This window comes from Phalangium opilio, unplaced genomic scaffold (genome assembly GCF_054372755.1).
Source record: "Phalangium opilio isolate 3A_F unplaced genomic scaffold, DU_Popi_V2 ptg000217l_1, whole genome shotgun sequence".
Taxonomy (NCBI): Eukaryota; Metazoa; Arthropoda; class Arachnida; order Opiliones; family Phalangiidae; genus Phalangium; species Phalangium opilio.
This window is the reverse complement of record NW_028324218.1, coordinates 3,602,835-3,624,372: the sequence shown is the minus strand read 5'-3', so window position 1 is coordinate 3,624,372 and position 21,538 is coordinate 3,602,835. Positions and strand designations below refer to the sequence as shown.

General features: G+C 34.4%; 4 protein-coding genes and 1 long non-coding RNA gene across 5 annotated transcripts in view; 3 read left to right on the top strand and 2 right to left on the bottom strand.

Annotated features, from left to right (window-relative positions):
• Positions 1 to 136: 136 nt before the first annotated feature.
• LOC149615728 (short transient receptor potential channel 1-like) lies at positions 137 to 1,161 on the top strand. The gene is made up of 2 exons (XM_089856072.1): positions 137 to 604; positions 893 to 1,161. The coding sequence occupies exons 1-2, from the start codon at positions 137 to 139 to the stop codon at positions 1,052 to 1,054; spliced, it is 630 nt and encodes a 209-aa protein (XP_089712198.1). The 3' UTR covers positions 1,055 to 1,161.
• On the top strand, positions 1,101 to 5,040 carry LOC149615727 (uncharacterized). The gene is made up of 3 exons (XM_089856056.1): positions 1,101 to 1,368; positions 1,441 to 4,287; positions 4,665 to 5,040. The coding sequence occupies exons 1-3, from the start codon at positions 1,224 to 1,226 to the stop codon at positions 4,712 to 4,714; spliced, it is 3,042 nt and encodes a 1,013-aa protein (XP_089712182.1). The 5' UTR covers positions 1,101 to 1,223; the 3' UTR covers positions 4,715 to 5,040.
• Positions 4,966 to 11,079, bottom strand: LOC149615725 (protein-tyrosine sulfotransferase 2-like). The gene is made up of 5 exons (XM_089856061.1): positions 10,862 to 11,079; positions 8,416 to 8,619; positions 8,157 to 8,342; positions 7,293 to 7,514; positions 4,966 to 5,417 (listed from the first exon to the last, which is right to left on the bottom strand). Exons 1-5 carry the CDS (start codon positions 10,916 to 10,918, stop codon positions 5,067 to 5,069), a joined length of 1,020 nt encoding a protein of 339 aa, XP_089712187.1. The 5' UTR covers positions 10,919 to 11,079; the 3' UTR covers positions 4,966 to 5,066.
• Positions 7,968 to 8,383, top strand: LOC149615726 (uncharacterized). The gene is made up of 2 exons (XR_016375733.1): positions 7,968 to 8,040; positions 8,138 to 8,383. It is a non-coding gene; the product is annotated as an uncharacterized LOC149615726 (long non-coding RNA).
• Positions 11,080 to 12,902: 1,823 nt separating the features above from the next.
• Positions 12,903 to 21,538, bottom strand: part of LOC149615723 (protein-tyrosine sulfotransferase-like) — a 64,358-nt gene continuing 55,722 nt past the window's right edge. The window contains exons 4-8 of the mRNA XM_089856223.1: positions 16,684 to 17,027; positions 15,924 to 16,163; positions 15,515 to 15,709; positions 15,125 to 15,378; positions 12,903 to 14,544 (exon numbers count right to left, since the gene is read on the bottom strand). Of these exons, the coding sequence (XP_089712349.1) occupies positions 14,199 to 14,544; positions 15,125 to 15,378; positions 15,515 to 15,709; positions 15,924 to 16,163; positions 16,684 to 16,815 (1,167 nt within the window). The 5' untranslated portion in view covers positions 16,816 to 17,027 and the 3' untranslated portion in view covers positions 12,903 to 14,198. The remainder of the gene's footprint in view (positions 14,545 to 15,124; positions 15,379 to 15,514; positions 15,710 to 15,923; positions 16,164 to 16,683; positions 17,028 to 21,538) is intronic.

Here is a 21,538-nt window from a genome sequence, read left to right as displayed (position 1 = left end):
GTACTCTAATGAAACCTCGTGACGATACCAATCTAAGGATAATACTATCAAAGCATAATACCCAACACGTTAAGCCTAAAATCGAGTTAATTACTTGCCCAGATTGTACACAAGTATCGTTACCCTCTTCTGGGCCATGTTGGGTAAAGGAGGTACCACCATTCTAACCGAAACCGCGGAATCAAACGCATCGCATTACAACGTGACACTGAAACTCGCAAGCCAAGACGTTAATGACTTCTTTGGTCACTGGATTTGGGCCTTGTACCACATTTTAACCGGTGTGGTACTTCTTAACATGCTGATAGCCATGTTGGCCGACAGTTTCAACAGGGTTCAAAGTGACGCTGATACCGAATGGAAGTTTTGTCGAGCTGATTTATGGTTGTCCTTTTTCGACGGACAGAGCAGTCTACCGCCTCCATTTAATGTCCTACCGACAATCAAGGACATGCCACAGACCTTTGCCGCAATTGTCAAGAGATGCTTCAAGCGGTCCTCCAAGAAGTCTGGGACATCGTCAAGTTGTTGCAGCGGTTCGTGCGATTGTTGCTTTGAAAGAGAGAATAGTAAAAATGAATCTAAACAAGAAAGAGATCATAAGGTAATAATTTACTTTAATTAAATTAATTAAGATATTTAAATAGACCTCAAGAAGTGGCTCATAGTTGTAGAGTAAAACTTCCTCTACAAAATGAGCCCAAATACATCAAAATCGACTCAGAATTAAAGCAGTTACCAGTATAGAAACAACAAACAAACATTTGTAATTTTTCAAATTTAAGTACATGTGGTTTTTTTACCACACCTACGTGGAAGCTTTACTACAAAAACAACTTCAACCACGAGCTGTTGCACTATAACTGTATGTCTGAACTTGTTTATGTAATAGGAACTCGTTGCGAAAATGGTACAGAGGTATCTACAAGCGGAGGAAACCTTGAAAGCGTTAAAAATCGGAAAAACAACCCATGTTGGAATAGATAGACGCCAAGATGATTCTACTGTCAAATTTCGTTCGGAAATCTACGCTGATATTCGAAATTCAAAATAAATCCACGTGACTTGAAAAATTCACGCGCGCTAAAATTTGGCGCGTGATTTCTGGTACTTACATGTAACGTTAAGCCTAATGAATAAAATATAAATTCAGGTGTGTGATTTGATCTAGTTTCGATGGTTCAGTTTAACTTTAGATAATTAATAAGTATTAGTTAGTTTAAATGGACCTTAAATTGCTATGCCTATTATGTTTTCTACTGGTTATCAACGTCTCTGCATCAAGATCTAAACGACGGTTGAGGATATTGAACAGATTTGGCCTAAAAGACGGTTCCGAAAATAGGCTTAACATCTTCGATAGACTAAGTAAGTGTTTTTAATTTATCTGTTACTCAAGTTTGTAATTGTAAACTGTAGCTTAAAACCTGGATTATTAAGGGAAATACAGACCAAAGTGGTGGGATATGTCAAAAGACAACAATACCGAGATTCATTACGTACCTGCGATCGAGGTCGAGAGTGCTAAGCCTAATCTTCCAGACGAGGTCCCTAACGTCCCAGTTGAGGATTCAGGTCAACAATCGCCATTACTTAATCGCTTGCCAATAGGAGTTAAGACCGATGAAAACTTAGAAGTTGTTGACGCCGCTGAAGAACCAGATTTCAAAGTAGATAATCCTGTTTATATCCAACCTGCCCAAGATTGGAAACCAGCGACGTATCCACCACTGCAAGTAGAAGACGCTAAGCCTTTTAAACTTCGAAGCGCCTATTCAATTGGAATAATGGACAAGAAAGGTAGACCTGGACATCGACTACCTTTGAAAGACATTGTGGTTGTTGACGAACCCGTTAAGGAACCTGATTCGCCAGAAGATGAGGTCTCAATTCAGGATAAGAAAGGACGACCAGAAGTTGAGATTGTTGAACAACCAGATGAAACTGAAGTTGAAGATTACTCAGAAGACATGGACACAGAAGAGAAAGATGAACCAGGTGAAGTCGATGAGATTGAATACCTACCAATTTGGAAACCAGGACAACCTCGGGTTGAAATTGAAAAAGTTCAAGACAAAGAAGACGAACCAGAAGTTGAGATTGTTGAACAACCAGATCAACCTGAAGTTGAAGAAGATTCAGAAGACAGTGATCAAAAAGATAAAGATCAACCAGATGAAGTCGCTGACATTGTAGCCCTACCAATTTGGAAACCAGGACAACCTCGGGTTGAAATTGAAAAAGTTCAAGACAATAAAGACGAACCAGAAGTTGAGATTGTTGAGAAGCACTTTTGGAGCCCTGACCTTCCAACTGTTTTAGAAAACCCAAACCGAGATGGAAAAGGTGAACCAGATGGCAATCAGAATGTTGATAGGCCAATTTGGAAACCGGGCCAATCACGTGTTGAGGTTGAAGATAAGAAAGATAAATCAGAAGTCGAGATTGTTGAAAGACCCGTTTGGAAACCTGACCCTCCAAAGGTGGTTGACACTGTAGGTGAAAACCATCAAGATAAGAAAGACGAACCACAAGTTAACATTGTTCGTAGACCAATTTGGAAGTTTGGCAAACTACGATCTAAACTTCTAGAGCTTCAAGATAAAAAACAGAAACCAGAAGTTGAGATTGTTGAAAGACCAGTCTGGAAACCTGATCCTCCTGAAGTTGAGGTTGTTTTAGAAGATCCGAGTAAAGAGGAAGTTGAGGTTATAGAACGACCAATTTGGAAAGCAGGTCAACCACGTGTGGAAATGGTTCAAAAGCCAAGGGTTGTATCTGGCAAACTTCAAGACAAGAGAGGCCGAGCTCTAGTTGCGCTTGTTGACAGATCCATTTTGCAACCAAACCCTCCACAGTCGGTAGAGGTTGCTGAACAACCAGAGATTGTCAACGAAACAGGGGTTAAAGTTGAAAGCAATCGAGATGAGAAAGTTGAACCAGTGGTGGAGATAGTTGAAACACCAGTTTGGAAACCGGACCCTCCAGCAGTTGAAGAACCTGAGAATGATGTTGAAAACAATCAAGATAAGGAAGATCAACCAGTGTTGGAGATTGTTGAAACACCAGTTTGGAAACCGGACCCTCCGGTGGTTGAAGTTATCCCTGATCAAGTAGTCATTCCAGTTGAGGATTCAATTCAGGACTTGGGTGAACCACCAGAAGTACTTGAAATTGATGAAGAACCGATTAGGACCAAACCAGAAGTGGTACAGCCAATACAAGAAAATAAAAGTGAACCGTGGACGAATATAATCGAGATTATAGACCATCAACCAATTTGGAAACCAAATCTAAATATAATAACCAAAGTTAAGAATATTTTAAATCCGTCCCAAGGAGGAAGTTGGAATCCTAACAATCAACTTCGAAAACCCGCATCCAACTACCAATTTATGAACCCTTATCCTGTCCGCAATCCAAGTGAAGATATGCTACAACCTCTACATAGTAGATTTGCCCAAGCTCAAGTTGTAGGTGACCCAATACCACCTGCTGTGGAAGATAAAACCGAGTCACCTGTACCATTAGCACCTGAACCTGTACCTCTGCCACCACCCGCGCCTGTACCATCAGCACCTGAACTAGTACCTCCGCCACCACCCGCACCTGTACCTGCAGATCCTGTACCACCTCCCCCATCACCTCCAGGTCCAATTGTACCACGGGTACCTCCACATCAACCCGATACCAACATCCCAATTGAAGAAATAGAAGGTATTTTAAACGAGGGTTTGAAACCAGGTGAAAATCCGAACCCGGACCACCAAATACCGATTGTATTTGTTCCTCCTGAACAACCGTACTCTCCTGGAGGTTCGCAACCCAATCTACCACCTCATGGTCAACGACCAGTACCCAAGAAGGATGGGCATAATCCAGTTGATTCCGAACACAAATCAAATAGCGCTATCACAATTTTGGAAAGACATATCGGACAAGACTGGTTAGGAATTGTCGTGGTACTCGTCATCCTGGTGTTGTTGATCATGATAATATGCGTCATTTGCTGCCTGTGCTATAAGAGACATAAGGCCCACAACAATAACGGAGATAACGAATCTTTGGAGAGAATCTATGTTTCAAGTAACAGCGCAAATGGGGGTAACACTTCGAGGTCCAGAAGTTATAGTAAAAGTAACAAGGAAGTGTACAAGTTATTGCCCACTCCGTCCGGGAGTACGACGGAAGAGTCAACGGACGAAGATGACGAGGTTTACGAGAAAGAGTCACCTAGAAGGCGAAGAATTAGGGAACAATTAGATCGGGAATCAAAGCGTTCTAGAGGTAAGAATGTTTTTTGAAATTCTATTTTAAAAATGGACATTTTTTATGAGAAGTATTGTATTTAGATGGGTTGTACTTACGAATATAAGTAGAGCGTGTTTAGAGCTTCAATTAGAGACCAAGAACGTCAAATTCGGTCCATAAATAAGAAAGTTACAACTAATTTTCAAAAAAATACATCAATTTCAAATTTTGAAAGTGGTTTTCAAACATTAATAACTTTCTTATTTATAATCCGATTTTCACAAACTTGATCTCATTTTGAAGCTCCGAATGTCCTCTATTGAAATATGACCTCACATCCAATTTCATAAAACGTGATCCTACGTTGAACTACATTTTTCATAACTCATATGACTCATTTACAAATATATCAGATTTTAGTAGCAGGGTCACGTCGAAGTCGAAATCAACGGAGACCTCATAGTTCAAGTCAGCATAGCGGTCTGATACTTCGTTATATGAAGGTCAGAGGTCAAAAAATTCCATATTATACCATACCCAAAAACATTGAACCCGATTGAATCCTTTTTCATGTAAATTAATTGTAATTTTCAAATATTTTAAAAAAAATTTCATATTTAAGCACTTATTTAATAATTAACAGTTAAAAATTGTTTAAAAACTAACTACAACAATGATTTGATTATTTTTAAAGTCTTGTCTAAATTAACCAATAGAATTGGTCCATTTTTTTCCTATTGCACATGCGCACTATGAATAAACTCCGTTTATAGATGATTTCCAAATGAATTAATATTAATACTGAGTCTAAACGTTTACAGTAAATCTACTGAACTCAACTGGTGGTATTTATGATTTCCGTAGAGTTTAAACAGTAGGGTCTCGTTTGATTGGTTCAATTGTCGTAACACGTCATTTTCGCGCCAAGCATCGAGATCTAATTTAGCAAAATACGACCCGAAACTTTGCTTCGAATTTTGATGATTGTAACCAGAGAAATCGTTGATTCTCGGCACGATGACGTCAGGGTGGATTGCCAATTGCTCAAAATAAATTGGCATACACGCAATTGGGCCTAGTTCTCGGCAATTGTCCAACATAACTTCAACTGAACTTTCCCAGTCGCGAAGTATTTCGGTGAAGAATGTGGTGTTTAATTCTTGCTTCTGAAAGTGTTTTTAAATTTAAATAATAGGCTAGAGTTGTTCTTTACAGTTTTAAAACTAGGCTTAAGGAAAATAGACTAGAGTTAGGGTTTTAAAACTAGACCTAGGCTTAACAAAAATAGACTAGAGTTAGGATTTTAAAACTATACCTAGGCTTAACAAAAATAGGCTAGTTTGTCCTAGAGTGTTAAAACTAGGCTTAACAACAATAGGCTAAATTAAAGCTTCGAGTTTTCAAACAAGGCTTAACAAAAATAGACTAGAGTTAGTCTTAAAGTTTTAAAACTAGGCTTAACAAAAATAGACTAGAGTTAGTCTTAAAGTTTTAAAACTAGGCTTAACAAAAATAGACTAGAGTTAGTCTTAAAGTTTTAAAACTAGGCTTAACAAAAATAGACTAGAGTTAGTCTTAAAGTTTTAAAACTAGGCTTAACAAAAATAGACTAGAGTTAGTCTTAAAGTTTTAAAACTAGGCTTAACAAAAATAGACTAGAGTTAGGCTTAAAAACAACCCGCCAAGTTCAAGGTAAAGCCTTCACATTCTGTTATTTAATTTTTATATTTGCAATTGATAATATATTCATTAGTTAAGCGGGCCTAATATATCCAACCAAGCAAATCATTAAAACGAAAGAAAATTTCCCAGTCATGCATTTCGTGTTTCAAATATTGAAATGATAGCGAGGAAAAAAAAACTAAACCGTTTAAATAACGCATTAAATGCTAATGCGAAGGTAACGTAATTACCATAATCTTTCTATATAATTGGCCGTAACGTAAATAAATATCGTGACCGAAGTGTATGAACTAAAATTTATCGTTTAAACTGTGAGAAATCCCATTATTAAAGTTAGTAACATTTACATTAAGTTAATTAGCTTCTGACGGTGATTATTATTATTCTAAACTGACTGAAACCTGATAGGGGTGGGTTTTAGTCTTTTAGAGAAAGTAAGTTGTCACGGTTGGGTAAACGTAAAAATGCGAAATAAAATACGTAGTAGCTTTGTTATATATATTTATATGTATGCGTGTTAAAACAGCTTTATAAATCTAATAGCAATGACCTTAAGCTAGGCCTAACGACAGTAGAACTATTGTTAGAATCTAGACGTAAAGGTTTGAAGCTTAAATGAGACAATAACAGAAGGTAGAGCTAGGCTTAGCGTTTTCAAACTACGTCTAACAAAAATAGAGTAGAGCTAGGCTTAGCGTTTTCAAACTAGGCTTAACAACAGTAGGGTAGAGTTAGGCTTAGCGTTTCCAAACTTAGGCTTAACAACAGTAGGTTAGAGTTAGGCTTAGCGTTTTCAAACTAGGCTTAACAACAGTAGATTAGAGTTAGACTTAGCGTTTTCTAACTGTGGCTTAACAACAGTAGGTTAGAGTTAGGCTTATCGTTTTCAAACTAGGCTTAACAACAGTAGGTTAGAGTTAGGCTTAGCGTTTTCAAACAAGGCCTGACAAAAATAGAGTAGAGCTACGCTTAGAGTTTTCAAACTATGACTAACAAAAATAGAGTAGAGTTGGGCTTAGAGTTTTCAAACTAGGCTTAACAACAGTAGATTAGAGTTAGGCTTAGCGTTTTCTAACTGTGGCTAACAATAGTAGGTTAGAGTAAGGCTTAGCTTTTTTTAAACTGTGGCTAACAACAGTAGGTTAGAGTAAGGCTAATATTTTCAAACTAGGCTTAACAGCAGTAGGCTATAATTACGTTTAACAACAGTAGGATAAAATTAGGCTTAATGTTTTAAACTAGGCTTAACAAAACTAAGTTAGAGTCAGGCTTAGCGTATTAAAAAGAGTCTAACAACAATGGCCTTGTGTTTTAAACTAGGGTTACAAACAGAGGTTAAAGTTAGGCTTAAAACGCACCTGTTCGAGCGCCAAGTTCAAGGCAATGGCTCTGGGGTCTCTAATAACCAATAGGAACTTGGCACTGGGTAGTAGACGATTCAAATACGAAGCCCATTTAAGGACGTAAGGCACTTGGGAACAAAATGACTTAGACGGTTGACTGAAAGAAAATTGTTGATTACTCGAAACCAAGGCTTCCATGACGTAGGCGAATGACTCGGCGTAATTTGGAACGTCACCCTTGTGGTAAATGAATTGCAAAAAATTTCAAATTAGGCTTAGCTATTTTTAAAGATTTAACCTTTAAGATTTTATAGATAAATGATGTTGTTTGTATTATATAAATGATTAGGGTTCAATATTGATTATTTATTTGGGTCTAGGTCTTTTGTGATTTATTGTTTTTACGATTTTGTAGTGGCTTTTAAAAAATAAAAGTTTGTCATCGACTTTATCGATTTGTTTTGAAGGAAGATAAAATTACCGAGGTTGCGTGTTTCGCATTTAAATTTAAATGAACTGGTTTTGCATAAATTATTTTTCACTTGAAGGTTATTATATACAGTATAAAACTATTTTTAAACAGATGTGATATTTCAACTTGAAATTATTCAAGTTGAAATCAAACAAAATAGACAAATTTCAAATGGAGGCGTGGCGCAGTGTCGTCTGCTTAAGACATTCCGTCCATTGATAGGACGGCATGAGGACACAAAGACGTTAATTAAGATAGGGGATTCAAAGTTACGAGTCCTGCTAAACTAAAGTACTCCTTGTTGTTTATAGAAGTCATATCTTAATTTGTAAAACCGTTATTTCAATGTTCACACCTCTTATGACACAATCATCTTTGAACGTTCTAGGGTCAAAAGGTCAACAAACCTGATTAGAAAGGTCGCCGGTAGTAGCATCTGTAGTTTGTTTCTCGAGGAACTCTGGGATGGTATGTTCATCTCTGCCACATTGCATATCGTCGTAAGAGTTCAAAATGTCTCTTGGATATTTCATACCACTTCCGGGGTATCCTGTTATGAACAGTATAGGGGCATCTTTACCATAGATCACAATCTGAAATAAAGTGTTCATGTGTGAACATCTTAGTATAATTGAAGTTTCAGGTATTGTTATTTATGTTTAATACCTTTTCTTCGGAGTTTCCACCCCAAATCGGGTAAACTTTGAAGACGAAAAGGCACATCAAAATCACAGTTGTCACAAAGAACACAGTGGCCAAAATTCCAAATAAGGTCCATACTGTTTTGCGGTCACTTTTGATTGAAACTTCGTATGGAATTTCAGAAGTACGGTTGATTTTATAGTAAGTCGGACGGTAAATTGGCGAATCCTAAGTTTGAAATAATAATACTAACTTTAAAACAATATAACTTCAGATCTATGATTTTTCCAGGGAAATTCCTTGAGTATGTGATAGCCCTAATTCTCCTCTACCTAATGATCTTAATGACATGTGTATACATCAATTAGAATTCGAGATATACAGCTTTGAATGAAAATCGAAAAGACGCTGTTGTCACAGCGAACCTCAACTTTGAAACTTCATAACTTTATTTTAAGCAAACTTTCAGGGAAATCCCTTGAGTGTGTGATAGCCCTAATTGTCCTCTATCCAATGATCTGGATGTCATAGCTCCACACCAATCAGAACTCTAGATAAACAGCTTTGAATAAAAAATCGAAAAGACCCGGTTTTCACCGCGAACCCAAACTTTGTAACGCCACAACTCTAGTTTAACAACAATTCCAGGGAAATCCCTTGAGTATGTTATAGCCCTAATTATCCTCTATCAAAATGTACCAAATACACGTATCTAGACCAATTAGGGCTCAAGATAATTAACTTTAAATAATATTCAATCCCAAGGTTGCAATTTACCTTTTAATTTAGTAAAAAAATAAAAATGAATATTTCCATCGATTGTTTATTTATACAACAGTCTTCTAAAATACTTATTGATTTTACGATAGCCAGCCGCTACCTTATTTAGGTCAATCGTGATAGTACCCCAAACAATAAAAGATTTCGGTCTCCTTGACGCGTTTATGTCAGGAAAAATTCGTCCCATGGATCTGGGTCATTTTAATAATAATGTAGTCGCGTTTGTTTGTTTTAATTTACTGCGCATTCTTTGATAACAAACCCCCTAAAGATAAATATGATTAGTGCATGCTAAGTAAGATATCTCAGGTGAAATAATCAATACGTGAAAAGGCGCGCTAGTTAATAAAGTTTTCCTTATGTATTTATAAGTGACATGGACTCATATTGCGTTAGGTCATAAAACCAAATGTAAATAGAGATAAGGGAAAGTGCACGAGCAACTGGGGATGTTATGTAAAATTGCATAAAGTAGTTGTAGAGAAACTAACAAGCAGGGGCGACAGGCTATATCTTAGCAAGAAGTGATATCTAGTTTATTAGGGAGAAGGTATAAGATGCCTAAGTATTCGCGCGCCATAGTCACAGTCCCCCTTTCAAAATACAAGGGGGGACGTAAAAGGAGGCGCCGGGTTATTTCGCCTCCTCTCCTCAGTCCGAAAATATGACTGTAATTTTCGTACTCATTGGCGTCTCGCTGACGTGCACGAGTTTTCAAGAACCAATGAGATGCTGGCTGGTTGTAATTTAGAGGCGGCGGGGATTAACTCCGGACACGTCTACGTTTGGACTGGAGATAAAGCTGCATGGAAATGTGGCGCGAATTTATACCTTCTCCCTAATAAACTAATCACTTATCACTTCTTGATTATACATATTATAATTTTTATTTTTCTGCTACCTTACTCTCTATTACTTCAATTTGCTTCTGATAAAACGAATGCAATCTACATAATTTTGTATTTAGCTATAATTTATGTTATTCTACCTGAACGATGTAGTCCTGTTTTTAAGCAACATGTGTTTAAAAATTTAAACGAAAAAGGCTTAGCGGATTTACGTCACGTTAGAGTGGATAAACATAAACAACTAATACATCTGTACTTCACGGCTATATCTTCTCATAATAAACAATATGGTATGTACAGGTAACAGGTAATATAAAACGTACAGGTAAGTCCCATAAATTATTACGAAATATTGCTGACAACAAGGAATAATAAATAGAAGCTTAGGTAAGAAAAGACTTAATTATAATAATTCAAAGGTAAAGTAGGGAGATAAACTAAAACTTAATAATTCCATCCCAACTAAATTTTAAGAGCCGTTTAAATAATATTTTAAACTTAATTAAAACTAATCACATTGTGTAGCCCGTTTTATAATTTTCCTTGAACAAAAAGGTTAATATTAACTCACTTAAACTTAAGTTAATGACTGTTAAAATGGACTTAGTGTAAGCCAACTTATACTGACATAGCGATTTAAATGATATTTTAAACATAATTAACACTAATCATATTACGTAGGACCGATGTTTAATTTCCCTTAATTATATAAGGTTATTAAGTCACTTAAATTCAAATTAATGTCTATTAAAATGGACACAGTGTAAGGCAGCCAAGTTATATTGACTTTTTGCGTCAAACGTACACAATACAACACAAGTAAAAAGGTCAATTATAATTACTTTATATGCCAATGCTTCATGGACAAGCGCTGAATACTTCAACGTCGATTCATCCATCGTTAAAACTTACTTAATTATTATCCACTTATTTAAATGTATACTTTGTATTATTGCGAAATTAAGTGTAAATAAAAAACCGCGCGGAAAAATTTGACGCGAACGATACAGCGCTGTTGACAAACGCTCTCCTCTCCTTCAAATGTTCTTCCCGCGCGCTCGATAAACGCGCGAACCCAGCACGCGCATGCGCTACGAGCGCGCCAAAATAATAAAACAGCTGTAATGATTTGAAACCCACATGACCACGTGCTTTTTTAAAGATCCAGCGGGGCTGGCTGAGACCCGGGGGGGGGGAGGGGAAAAATTGTACCGGTAGTACTTAGGCTTTTTAGCCGGAAAAGATGGTTAGAGAGAAAAACACAGAGAAATGGCAGTCGTTAGGCTTGGTTGCGTTTAATTGTATGGGGAGTTAACGCACACTGCCATGTCGATACCGTACCCGTAATTATCGTCAGGAAATTACGCAACCTGTTTGACAGGCGAGCCGGTTCGGTTTTTGCACAGGAAATAAAAATACTTAGATGTATTAAAATATTCAAGTTATGAAATTTGATTTAGTTTATTTTAATATATTTTTTTTCTGTTCTGGTTTTTTAAACAAATTTAGGAATCTTATATTTATTTTAAAGTCGTACTTAAACTGTCACTTATTGATTGAGTGATGTAAGTTGGTGTATTTAGTATGGGACAGTTTTTGGGCTAGCGCATATTCACAAGGTATTTTCCTGGAAATGAGTTATGGTGTTTGAAAGTTGGGGTTTGTTTTTATTTCTGGTTTTATTTAAAGTTGAATATCTCGGGAACTAGTTAATGGAAGACTAAGTTGGGAGTATCATTGGATAGAGGAGAATTTGGGCTATCATATACTCAAGGGATTTTCCTGGAAATATTTCAAAGCTAGAGTTATGACGTTTCAAAGTTGAGGTTCGTTTAATTTTATTCAAAGCTAATTATCTCGGATCCTAATTGACATAGGGCCAAGTAATTGGTATAATTGGATAGAGGATAACTTGGGCTATCATATAATCAAGGGAATTTCCAGGAAATATTTCAAAGTTAGAGTTACGACGTTTCAAAGTTGGGGTTCGTTTAATTTTATTCAAAGCCAATTATCTCGGATCCTAATTGACATAGGGCCAAGTAATTAGTATCATTGGATAGAGGATAACTTGGGCTATCATATACTCAAGGGATTTTCCAGGAAATATTTCTAAGCTAAAGTTATGACGTTTCAAACTTTGTGTTATATTCAGTTTTTATTAAAAATTAAATTGATGTTTCTAAAGCCAAAATAATAAGCATTATTGGTACCAGGTAGGAAAAATCTCAAGGAATTTTCCTTGAAATGTATTCCAAAGTTGGTTGGTATAATAGTTGCATTTAAGTACACCTTTAATAAAATCGAAGAATCTAGATTTTTAGAATTTAGAGCAAATTGATAAAATATTTTTTTGTTTTATTATTGATACTTGATAGCAATGTTTTCGACCTCAAATTGAAAATAAACTAAAGGATTATAAGACGAAACAAGTTATCCGAAGATTTTACTGATTTTGATAAAGATATATTGATTTTTTAAGGGCAAGTGTTAAATTATTTTGGAATTTAAAGGTGCAGTAAAATATAATATAATATAATATAATATAATATTTTAGAGAATTATTAAAATAAATTTAATCTATGGTAATTAAATGAAATTAGACCATAAATAAATGATTATATTAAATGGGGTTTTAAAGTGTCTCTACTGTCTAGACAGGTTAATGATGTGAAAACCGATTTTTTTTTAATTAATTTGAAAGAACAGATATTAGCTCTGTGGCGCCATCGTACGTGAATAATATTAACCAATAAATAGATCGATGTATTGATTTTAAAATTTTAAGCTTAAATTTAAGTATGATAGGCTTAAAACTAATATAATTTTGCCTAATTTAATTTAATTAAGTGTTAAACCCATTTTAAATTGAAACCATTTAAATGTTTAAAAACAATGGTACATTTTAATATATATATACTATTTTACATAAGTTTTAAATTTTGTTTTTAAATAACACATTGCTCATAAGTGCACTTCGGTCCCGATTAAAAAATAATAATTAATATAACTCATATTTACAATTTTATTCATTTGTTTATTAAATTGATAAATAAACAAGTTTAAAACCCATTTAAACTCTGATATGAGTGCGATTTGAAGTCTTTTAATAATTGTTTTTAAGTCCCCATAGACTCAAAATTAAAAAAATAAAATTTAAATAAAACGTCTTTCAAAAAGTCTTTTAACGTATTTTGCATGTTTTGGACCAAATTTAACCTAAGCTCGAAGAGTTTTTGTATTTATTGGTAAATATTCTAATAGTGCTAAATGTGAGCTTTAAAATTGTACCAAGAACGTTGAAATCGGTGCATAAATAAGAAAGTTAGGTTAATTTTCAAAATTTGAAAATTATTCCCATGTTTTTTGAAAAATCTTTATAACTTCGTTAATTATGGTCCGATTTTGATGAACTTAGTTTAATTTTATAAGTAATTTACTAATCTATCATAATATATAATTTGTAGTTCTCGATTCATTAATAAGAAAGTTATTCTTTTTTCAAAATTTGAAAATGTTCCTATGTTTTTGAAAAATCGTTATAACTCTGTTAATTACGGTCCGATTTTAATGAACTTGGTCTCATTTAAAAGCTTACGTTTAGATCTACAAGAATACCTAACTTTATTTCACGTTTTAATTAAATGGGACCCCTTAAACTGAAATTAAAATTAAATTAAATTAATTTCATTTTGGGCCATAAAATTCGAAAATAAAAACAAATTTCATCAGATCTAAATTGTTTGTAGGTATCGGAACCACATTAGAATATTTTCGTGTCAATAAAATCTCCACTAATTTTATTTATTTATTTTTTTTTCTTTTGAAAAATTAAAATTAAACACTTGTGTTCAGTATATTATGTTTCAAAATTGAAAAAATAAATAAGCCTTTTTTTAGAGATATATAAATTAAAAATGAAGTACAATTTCAAGTACTCGAGTTGATGTATGTCTAATTTTGAATAATAATAATAATAAAAAAAACTTAAGTTATTTTAGTCCCACTAAACTTTGAGATTCTTCTCAAAATCTCCTTTCAATTCCTCAATTTTTGTTTTACGTTTTTTAAATATTCAAAATATTTCATATATTTTTTAAAATAGGCACTATTTATACTTTCATTCAAAAGTTTTAAAGTATGTTGTCTTAAAAAGTTCACGCACTATTTTCAATTAAATCACCTTGTTTTGTGCTCGTTATTATTAGTTCTCTCCGCGTTACCTTCATCAGGGTATTTACCTCTAACCGCAATCCTTTTAATAGCATCCCGTTCCTCATGGAGTTTCCGTTCTCTGGACTCCCAGATGGCCCGTTGTTCCTCGATTTCTTTAGTATTTCTTATCACAAACGAGTCCGGTTTGCCGTAGTTTGGTGGATTAGCGTAAGGATTGTATCCCAAGACCGACAACATCGGGGCTATATTGTGCATGTCTTTAACTACGTCGCTAGGAATGTGTCCAACCCACTTAGAAAGTGCTTCCAAGTTGATTGGTTTGATGACTTGGTCAGTTGAACGCTCCAATCTGCGTAAATCATGTCGTTCAAAGGTCAAAGTCGACTCGGACATTTTTGGCAAGGGTCAAAGGTGAAACTGAACTCTGGTAACTATCATTAGCTAGTAAGCCATGCCGCGTGATTATGAACAATACGAAGCAACATGCAAGGTATGCACTTAAGATGAATTTTGAAGTTGAACTACTTTAACGAAACGCGTGAAAATTGACGCGGTTGTATAAAAATATTCCGCGAATCGAATGGTGCAAATTTGAAAGAAATTAGGTGAAATTTTACGAGGCCCCAATAAGGTATAAGATCCTCCTTAACCGTTGCCTAAGGTAATAACTGCATGGTTTGATTTGTTCACTAATTTGCACGTGTATGGAAAAAGGCTCGCGGTTGTACAAAAATATATCACACAAGTAATAGGCCAAGTACAAAATTGAACATAGTTTCAAAATCATATTTTTTGATTTGCCGAAAATATTGCTCTTAAGTCCAATTTTCAAACTTACCTCGCTTCCCCAACCCAATATTGCAAAAACCCATCATGCATAAATTAAGCCATTAATCTACACGTCTTATAAAAAGAAAAACAGGGCCTACTTTGATAAAGATATTCCTCCTGGTTTGTCCACAAACTGGTCATGGTGCATTACGGAGTCGTTCCAAGGAACATCCAAGAATTTGAGTATTTTCTCCATCCATGGTTTCGGATGCAACACTAACTGTTCGTAATAAACCGGTAGGCAATAATCCAAACCGAGTTGACGACACTGATTGTACATGGCTTGAGTTGCCGCGTTCCACTTTTGCATGCATTGACGGTAATCCTTCAAATCGAAACCCGATATAGTGACCTACATAATTAGAGAAATACACGTTGCAAAGGCTTAGCAAACTATTCCTTTCACAAGTATCGATTGATGTGTAACATAACGACGTAAGTATGATATTTATTGGTACTATATTATTAATGGTAAGTATAGTAATTACTTTTCTGGTAATTATGGAATTGACTACAGCTCGACCATCACGTATCATGAAGATGTATTTGGCATTAGGGAAAATGGAATGCAAGTAAACTGAGGATCGCAATGTAAATGGATCCTTGTTACATAATCTCGGTGCTGGTTCGCCGTGTCTGGCGATAATCTCGAGGATAAAGGAAGATACAGCGGCGTCTAGGACCTGCACGACAAAAATATAATCACTTAAAACAACGTGATGACGTCACAAAGGTCAACTTTGTAAAAATAGCTATAAACCCCCCTGATGTGGGTACTCATTTCAGACCACAACAACCCCCAAAATTCAATGGACTAGGTTAGAAATCCCTAAACCTACACCATGACGTCATATACTAGAAAATCGTTTTTTCTTTTTCAGGTCAAGTGATTCTTACCTCCGACGTAATTCCGGCTGCAATAAGTCGCTGAGATTCGATAGTTGACTTGGTCCATTGTTGCTTGATACCCAATATCCTGGGTATAACTCTAGTCTCTTCGCCACATCTTATATCAGGATGAGCGTCTAATAGTACTCTTAGTAAGGTGGTACCGCTTCTTGGCATACCACCAATGAATATCAAAGGCATATCGTTATTATAAGTATATTTTTTGGCATCTGGACCCAGTACGAATTTCTAAAATTTAAAGAAATAAAATAAAAAATATTTCCAGGATGAAATTCATTCATTCGTATCTTTCTTAATTTAGCGTTGAACCCCATGAGTTTTGGATGAATTACTCTACGGAATGTCTAGTATCTCGAGGTACCTTTAATTTTAACTTATGACGTCGTAAAAAAATGTTATAGCTATTTAAAGATGAGTATATCAAAATTAAAATGTTGCAATTTTTAATGAAAACTTTATTATGCTGTGGAAACGTCATTTTACTATCAAGGTCTATAATATTTGGAGCAAATACTCCACGAAACGTCTACTTCCTAACGGTACCTCTTGTTTTAACCAATGACCTCTCAAACAAAGTGTATACCCATTTAAACACACGGATATCAAAAATATCAACTTTTAATCTGAACATGATTTGATGCTATTTTTAAATTACATTTCACGTTACTTGGAGCAATTACTCTACGCAATGCCTCTCTAATTCATAATGAGTACAAGTACTTATATAGGTAGCAAAGACATTACTTACAGCCGGAGAAACCATAACCGCATCAGGCGCCGTCCCAAAGCAAGGTCCTTGAAAATGGTAAACACTAAACAGAACCACTATGAGAATAACTACACTTATAACCGTCTTCTTGCCCGATCTCATAATGGCCATTTTGGTCAAGTGATATTGTCCAGTAGTGACCAATAACTGGTCCCTGGACAAAAGGACACGACGGTGTTTACGATGGATGACCGTTTTGTCTCAGGGTCAGTAATTACTTGTCCGAAAAAACTAAACAACTACCACGCTTTACAATCCAGCGAAATAGTACAAAGTTCAAAGTTCACATGGTAGCTTGTGTGGCATGACGTTGGAAGATATATCTGTTAAAGAAAGATAAAATTTATGTTAATTTCTTAATTTTAATAACTGTTGTTTGTCCGTTTTAATTGTCAAAAAATTATTTAACAATTTCGTTGGTTGCTGTGGAAAATGAACAAATTTATTACATTAAGTGCATCAGGGATAAATTTCATTTTAGAAGTAGGAATGGAGAACGGTTAGTATTTACTGCAGTCCGACTCATAGACGACCCAGTATAGAGCCCCTCCCTCCAACCAACACGTAACGATAGGTTTAAATTATCCTATTGGCTGCTCACTTAAACCACGTTTTGATGACGTTGCTGACGGGGACGGCGAAAAATACGTAATTCCTTTTTACCTCTGTCGCTATGACCCTCCCGCCTCTTCTTTCATACCCCTCCCTCCGTCCCGGGGAAGGGAGTCTGTGACTTTGACGCTTGCCCACATTACTACTCTGTTCTCCATTCCTACTTCTAAAATTAAATCTATCCCTGGTGCATTCATACTTATTGTCGTTATGTTTATACTTATGAAAGGTTATAATAATACAAATTAAAATAACTATAGTTGCACGTATGCAAGGGGTTTTTCTATGGCTTTAAGATGGTATGTATGCAATAATAATCTCATTATGTATGTATAGTTACGTTCAACTGAAGCCTTTTAGTTTCAGAACTTTGAAAAGTGTAACTTTGTTTTACTTTGGAGCTTTATTAGGTTACAAAAATTAATCAAGTGTACTTTAGGAGATTGCGCGTTAACATGCCAAGTGATTCCGACAGAAAAGTACAAAATTACAGAAGTATAACTGAAGAAATAACTGAAATTTGTGAATTTAAAATAAAATATTTATAATTTTAAATGAATTTTAAGGGTTTTAATATTATAAATTATTTATATTTTCTAAACTAATATTTATTTAACACGATTTTAAATACGATTAATTAAAATAAAACAAATACTTCCTGTAATTGTAATTATAATTATAATTATAATTATAATTAAAGTAATAGTAATTAACGAGATGCTTAATTACTTAAGTAATTAGTTACGCTTAACCTTCAAAGATCTGAAAGTTGTTCCATAGCTAAAATGTTTTCTGTGTAAATTATCATGGAATAGCTTTCTTGTTAAGTAATCAGAGCGTAACAAAAGTCGGTACTTGACCCTTCCCCCTCTCAAAGGGTCACGGGTCAACGAGTATGCACTCCGCCTTTAAATGAAGAAGATCACATACCATAAACATTCGAAGTAATTAAGATAATTAGATATGTTAGGCATACCGAATAAAAAAATTATCATCTTTATTTTTTCGTTACGCATCTAAAACCCAGGAATTAAGGACTTCAATTCTAAAGATACCTTAAACTTTATTTTTGCCAGTAAATTAGTATAAATGCAGGAATAAATACAGCTACTAGGAATAATTGCGTATTCCATGTTAATTTCTATGAAAAAATTCTGGAATACATACAGCTACTAGAAATAATTATGCCCCCACATATATCCCATGTTAATTTTTATGAATTCGGATTTTTTGGGTATACCGGGATTGAGAACTTACTACCCCCGTCACGTCTCATAATTCTGATGGAGTCTTTCTAACTGTATGATTTTTTCATTGGTTGTTTGGGTTGCAACGCGAGTTCCTAGGCGAGCAAGGCTTAAGGTGCAACAGGCACAGCTAGATAGATTATTAATTCGTGAGGTAAAATTCTTCATTCATAAAGATTAGTCTAGCTAGCTCCTCCCATAAAACCCGCCTAGATACATTGAGATACACAATGATTCCTAGTAGCTGTATGTATTCCTGTCTTTATAGTATTTATAAGTGTGTTCTTATTGGCTACCACAACCGGAAGTTAATAATAATAAAAATAATACTGGTGAAACAGTTCTAACCTAAGACCAGTATTGTTTTCTCCCACTTATGTCAAGTGTATGATTTAGTATGATGGACTGTTGTCAGTTTAACCCCTTCTATAAAATCTAATATTATGGTGATAGCACCTAATGCAATTTTTATATTGAAACTTACATAGTAATAAATAGACTCTGCCATTACCCTGTCAATTTTCTCTACGACATTTTTCAAAATAAAAATAAAAAAAGGTTTAAGTTATTTTGGAAAAATTTATGTTCGGAATATTTTCAAATTTGACATCGGCTTTTCGCAATATAGTAATAAATTTAAGCCAAGAGTGTATTTTCCCAAGGAGTAAAAAGAAATATTAAAGAGAAAATTTTACGATGTCTGGGTTTTGCCTTGATTATCTCGCGATGTGATTGGTATGGAGATAAGTATTTAGTATTGTTGGATAGAGAATAATTTGGACTATCATATACTCAAGGGATTTTCATGGAAATTAATTTAAGATAGAGTTATCACGTTTTGAAGTTGGGCTATATTTTATTTCGAATCGAGTCTTGATTTTTTGTAGAGTCAAGTTTTAGTATCTTTGGAGTTTGGATAGAGGAGATTTGGGCTTTCATAAATACAAGGGATTTTCATGGAAAATATTTTAAGCTAGAGTCATCACGTTTCGAAGTTGGGGTTCGTTTAATTTTATTCAAACCTTGTTATCTCGAGATTTTATGGGTGAAGGGTCAAGTATTGAGTATCGTTGGATAGAGCAGAAATTGGGCTATCATGAACTCAAGGTTTTTTCATTGAAATTATTTTTAAGCTAGAGTTACCACGCTTCAAAGTAGAGGGTACGTTTTATCTATTCAAATCTTATTCTTTCAAGCTCTAATCAAAGCAATTAGTATATAGGAGAGTTCGGGCTATAAAAAAACTCAAGGGATTTTCATGGAAAATATTTTAAGCTAGATTCATAAAATTGAAAGAAAAAAAAAGTAATTACAAAAAATAAATTCAATCAAATATACAATATATTCAACACCGTTATTATGACGTGTCTGGAGTTGATCCTTACAATTTTTCATATATTCCATTGCAATGTCAGGCAGGGCTATGCAATTCATCCCACCCACAGCTATTCAAATCACTTACTCTTATTTACCGCTGTATAAACACCGTATTTTTTTCCTTTCTTCTCTAATATCACTATATCACGTACACCGGCAAAATAAATCGTTTTAATTCCCTATTTATACGATATTTTAACTTATTTATAATGCAAGATGCGTCTCCAAGTAATGTGCTTTAAGCTGTTATGGTCCCCCTAATCTAAAACCGAAGCTTTCTACACGATAAACCACTTCCAACGTAGACGTAATTAACAATGCACTTAGGTTAAGGTCTGCACCAAAACCATTTTCGAGGGGCAAAAATGGTTAGTTTCATTTTGATGAATTCAAAAATAATTTTTGTGTATTTTATATTTATTTTATTGTTTTATTATTTTATTTATCTATTTATTATTTTGTTTATTTTATCATTTTTTATTATTGTATTTATTTATTTTCTATTTAATTTTTATTCATTTCATATTTATTTTATATTAATTTTTTATTTATTTTATGTTATATTTTTATTTATTTTAAATTAATTTTTTATTTATTTTATATTTATGTTTATTTATCTATGTTACAATTTTGACAAAACTTGTCACATTGTAACAGAATCACTGTAACTTTACAAAATAAATTTTTAAGTGATAATATTTTGAAAAAGTTACTTTCCCCACCTTTAACCCATAACTTCCGCTCACAACCAGACCCATTTACTTCCGCAACAAAACTGATAGTACAACTGTACAGTACGCGTTAAAGTACACAGGAAAAACCGGAAATGCAAAGGTGAGTTAACCTATTCTAACCTTTTTAGGCCAAATATTGACACATTGACTGATAAAGCGACTCTGATAATTCAGGTGAAAATAACATGTTTACATCTATGAAACATTTTCAAGAATTCCCACGGTTTCATGACTAAACTAGTCATGAAATTTACTTGACCAGTTAGATCACATTTTTACCTTTAAAATGAAACCAAAAACGTTCAAATCGGACTATAAATAAGAAAGTTAGGAAAGTTTTCCAAAATTTCAAATTAATTTTTAAATCAATTTGATTTTAAAATAATTAATAACTTCTTTAATTATGGCTCAATTTTAACGTTCTTAGGCTCATTTTAAAGCTCAAAATGTCCTCTACACATTGTTTAATATCTAACATCACTAAAATAATTAACAATTAAAACACACCACAAAACAAATATTAAAAATATCTCTTACCATTAAACAAATTAACGATTTTCGATTTTATCTAGAAACAAACTTTTAAACCAAACAAAAGAATGGAGAATGGAATCTCAAAATCAATTTCAATTTCAATCCGGTATTCCAATCTTTAAAACTTAAACCGATTTTCCAATAACAAAACTCGGTTCGCGTTTATCTTTTGCAGGAAAATGTAGAGCAAACTTTTAGTACCGTTAGCAGGGCTAGAGCAGACAGAGAAAGCGGGAAATGGTATGAACTGCTGAAGAGCTACAGTGGCACACATCCGCCTACGAAGGCAGCACGTGGCTTAATAGAAGAATACAACAGTTATCGAGCGCG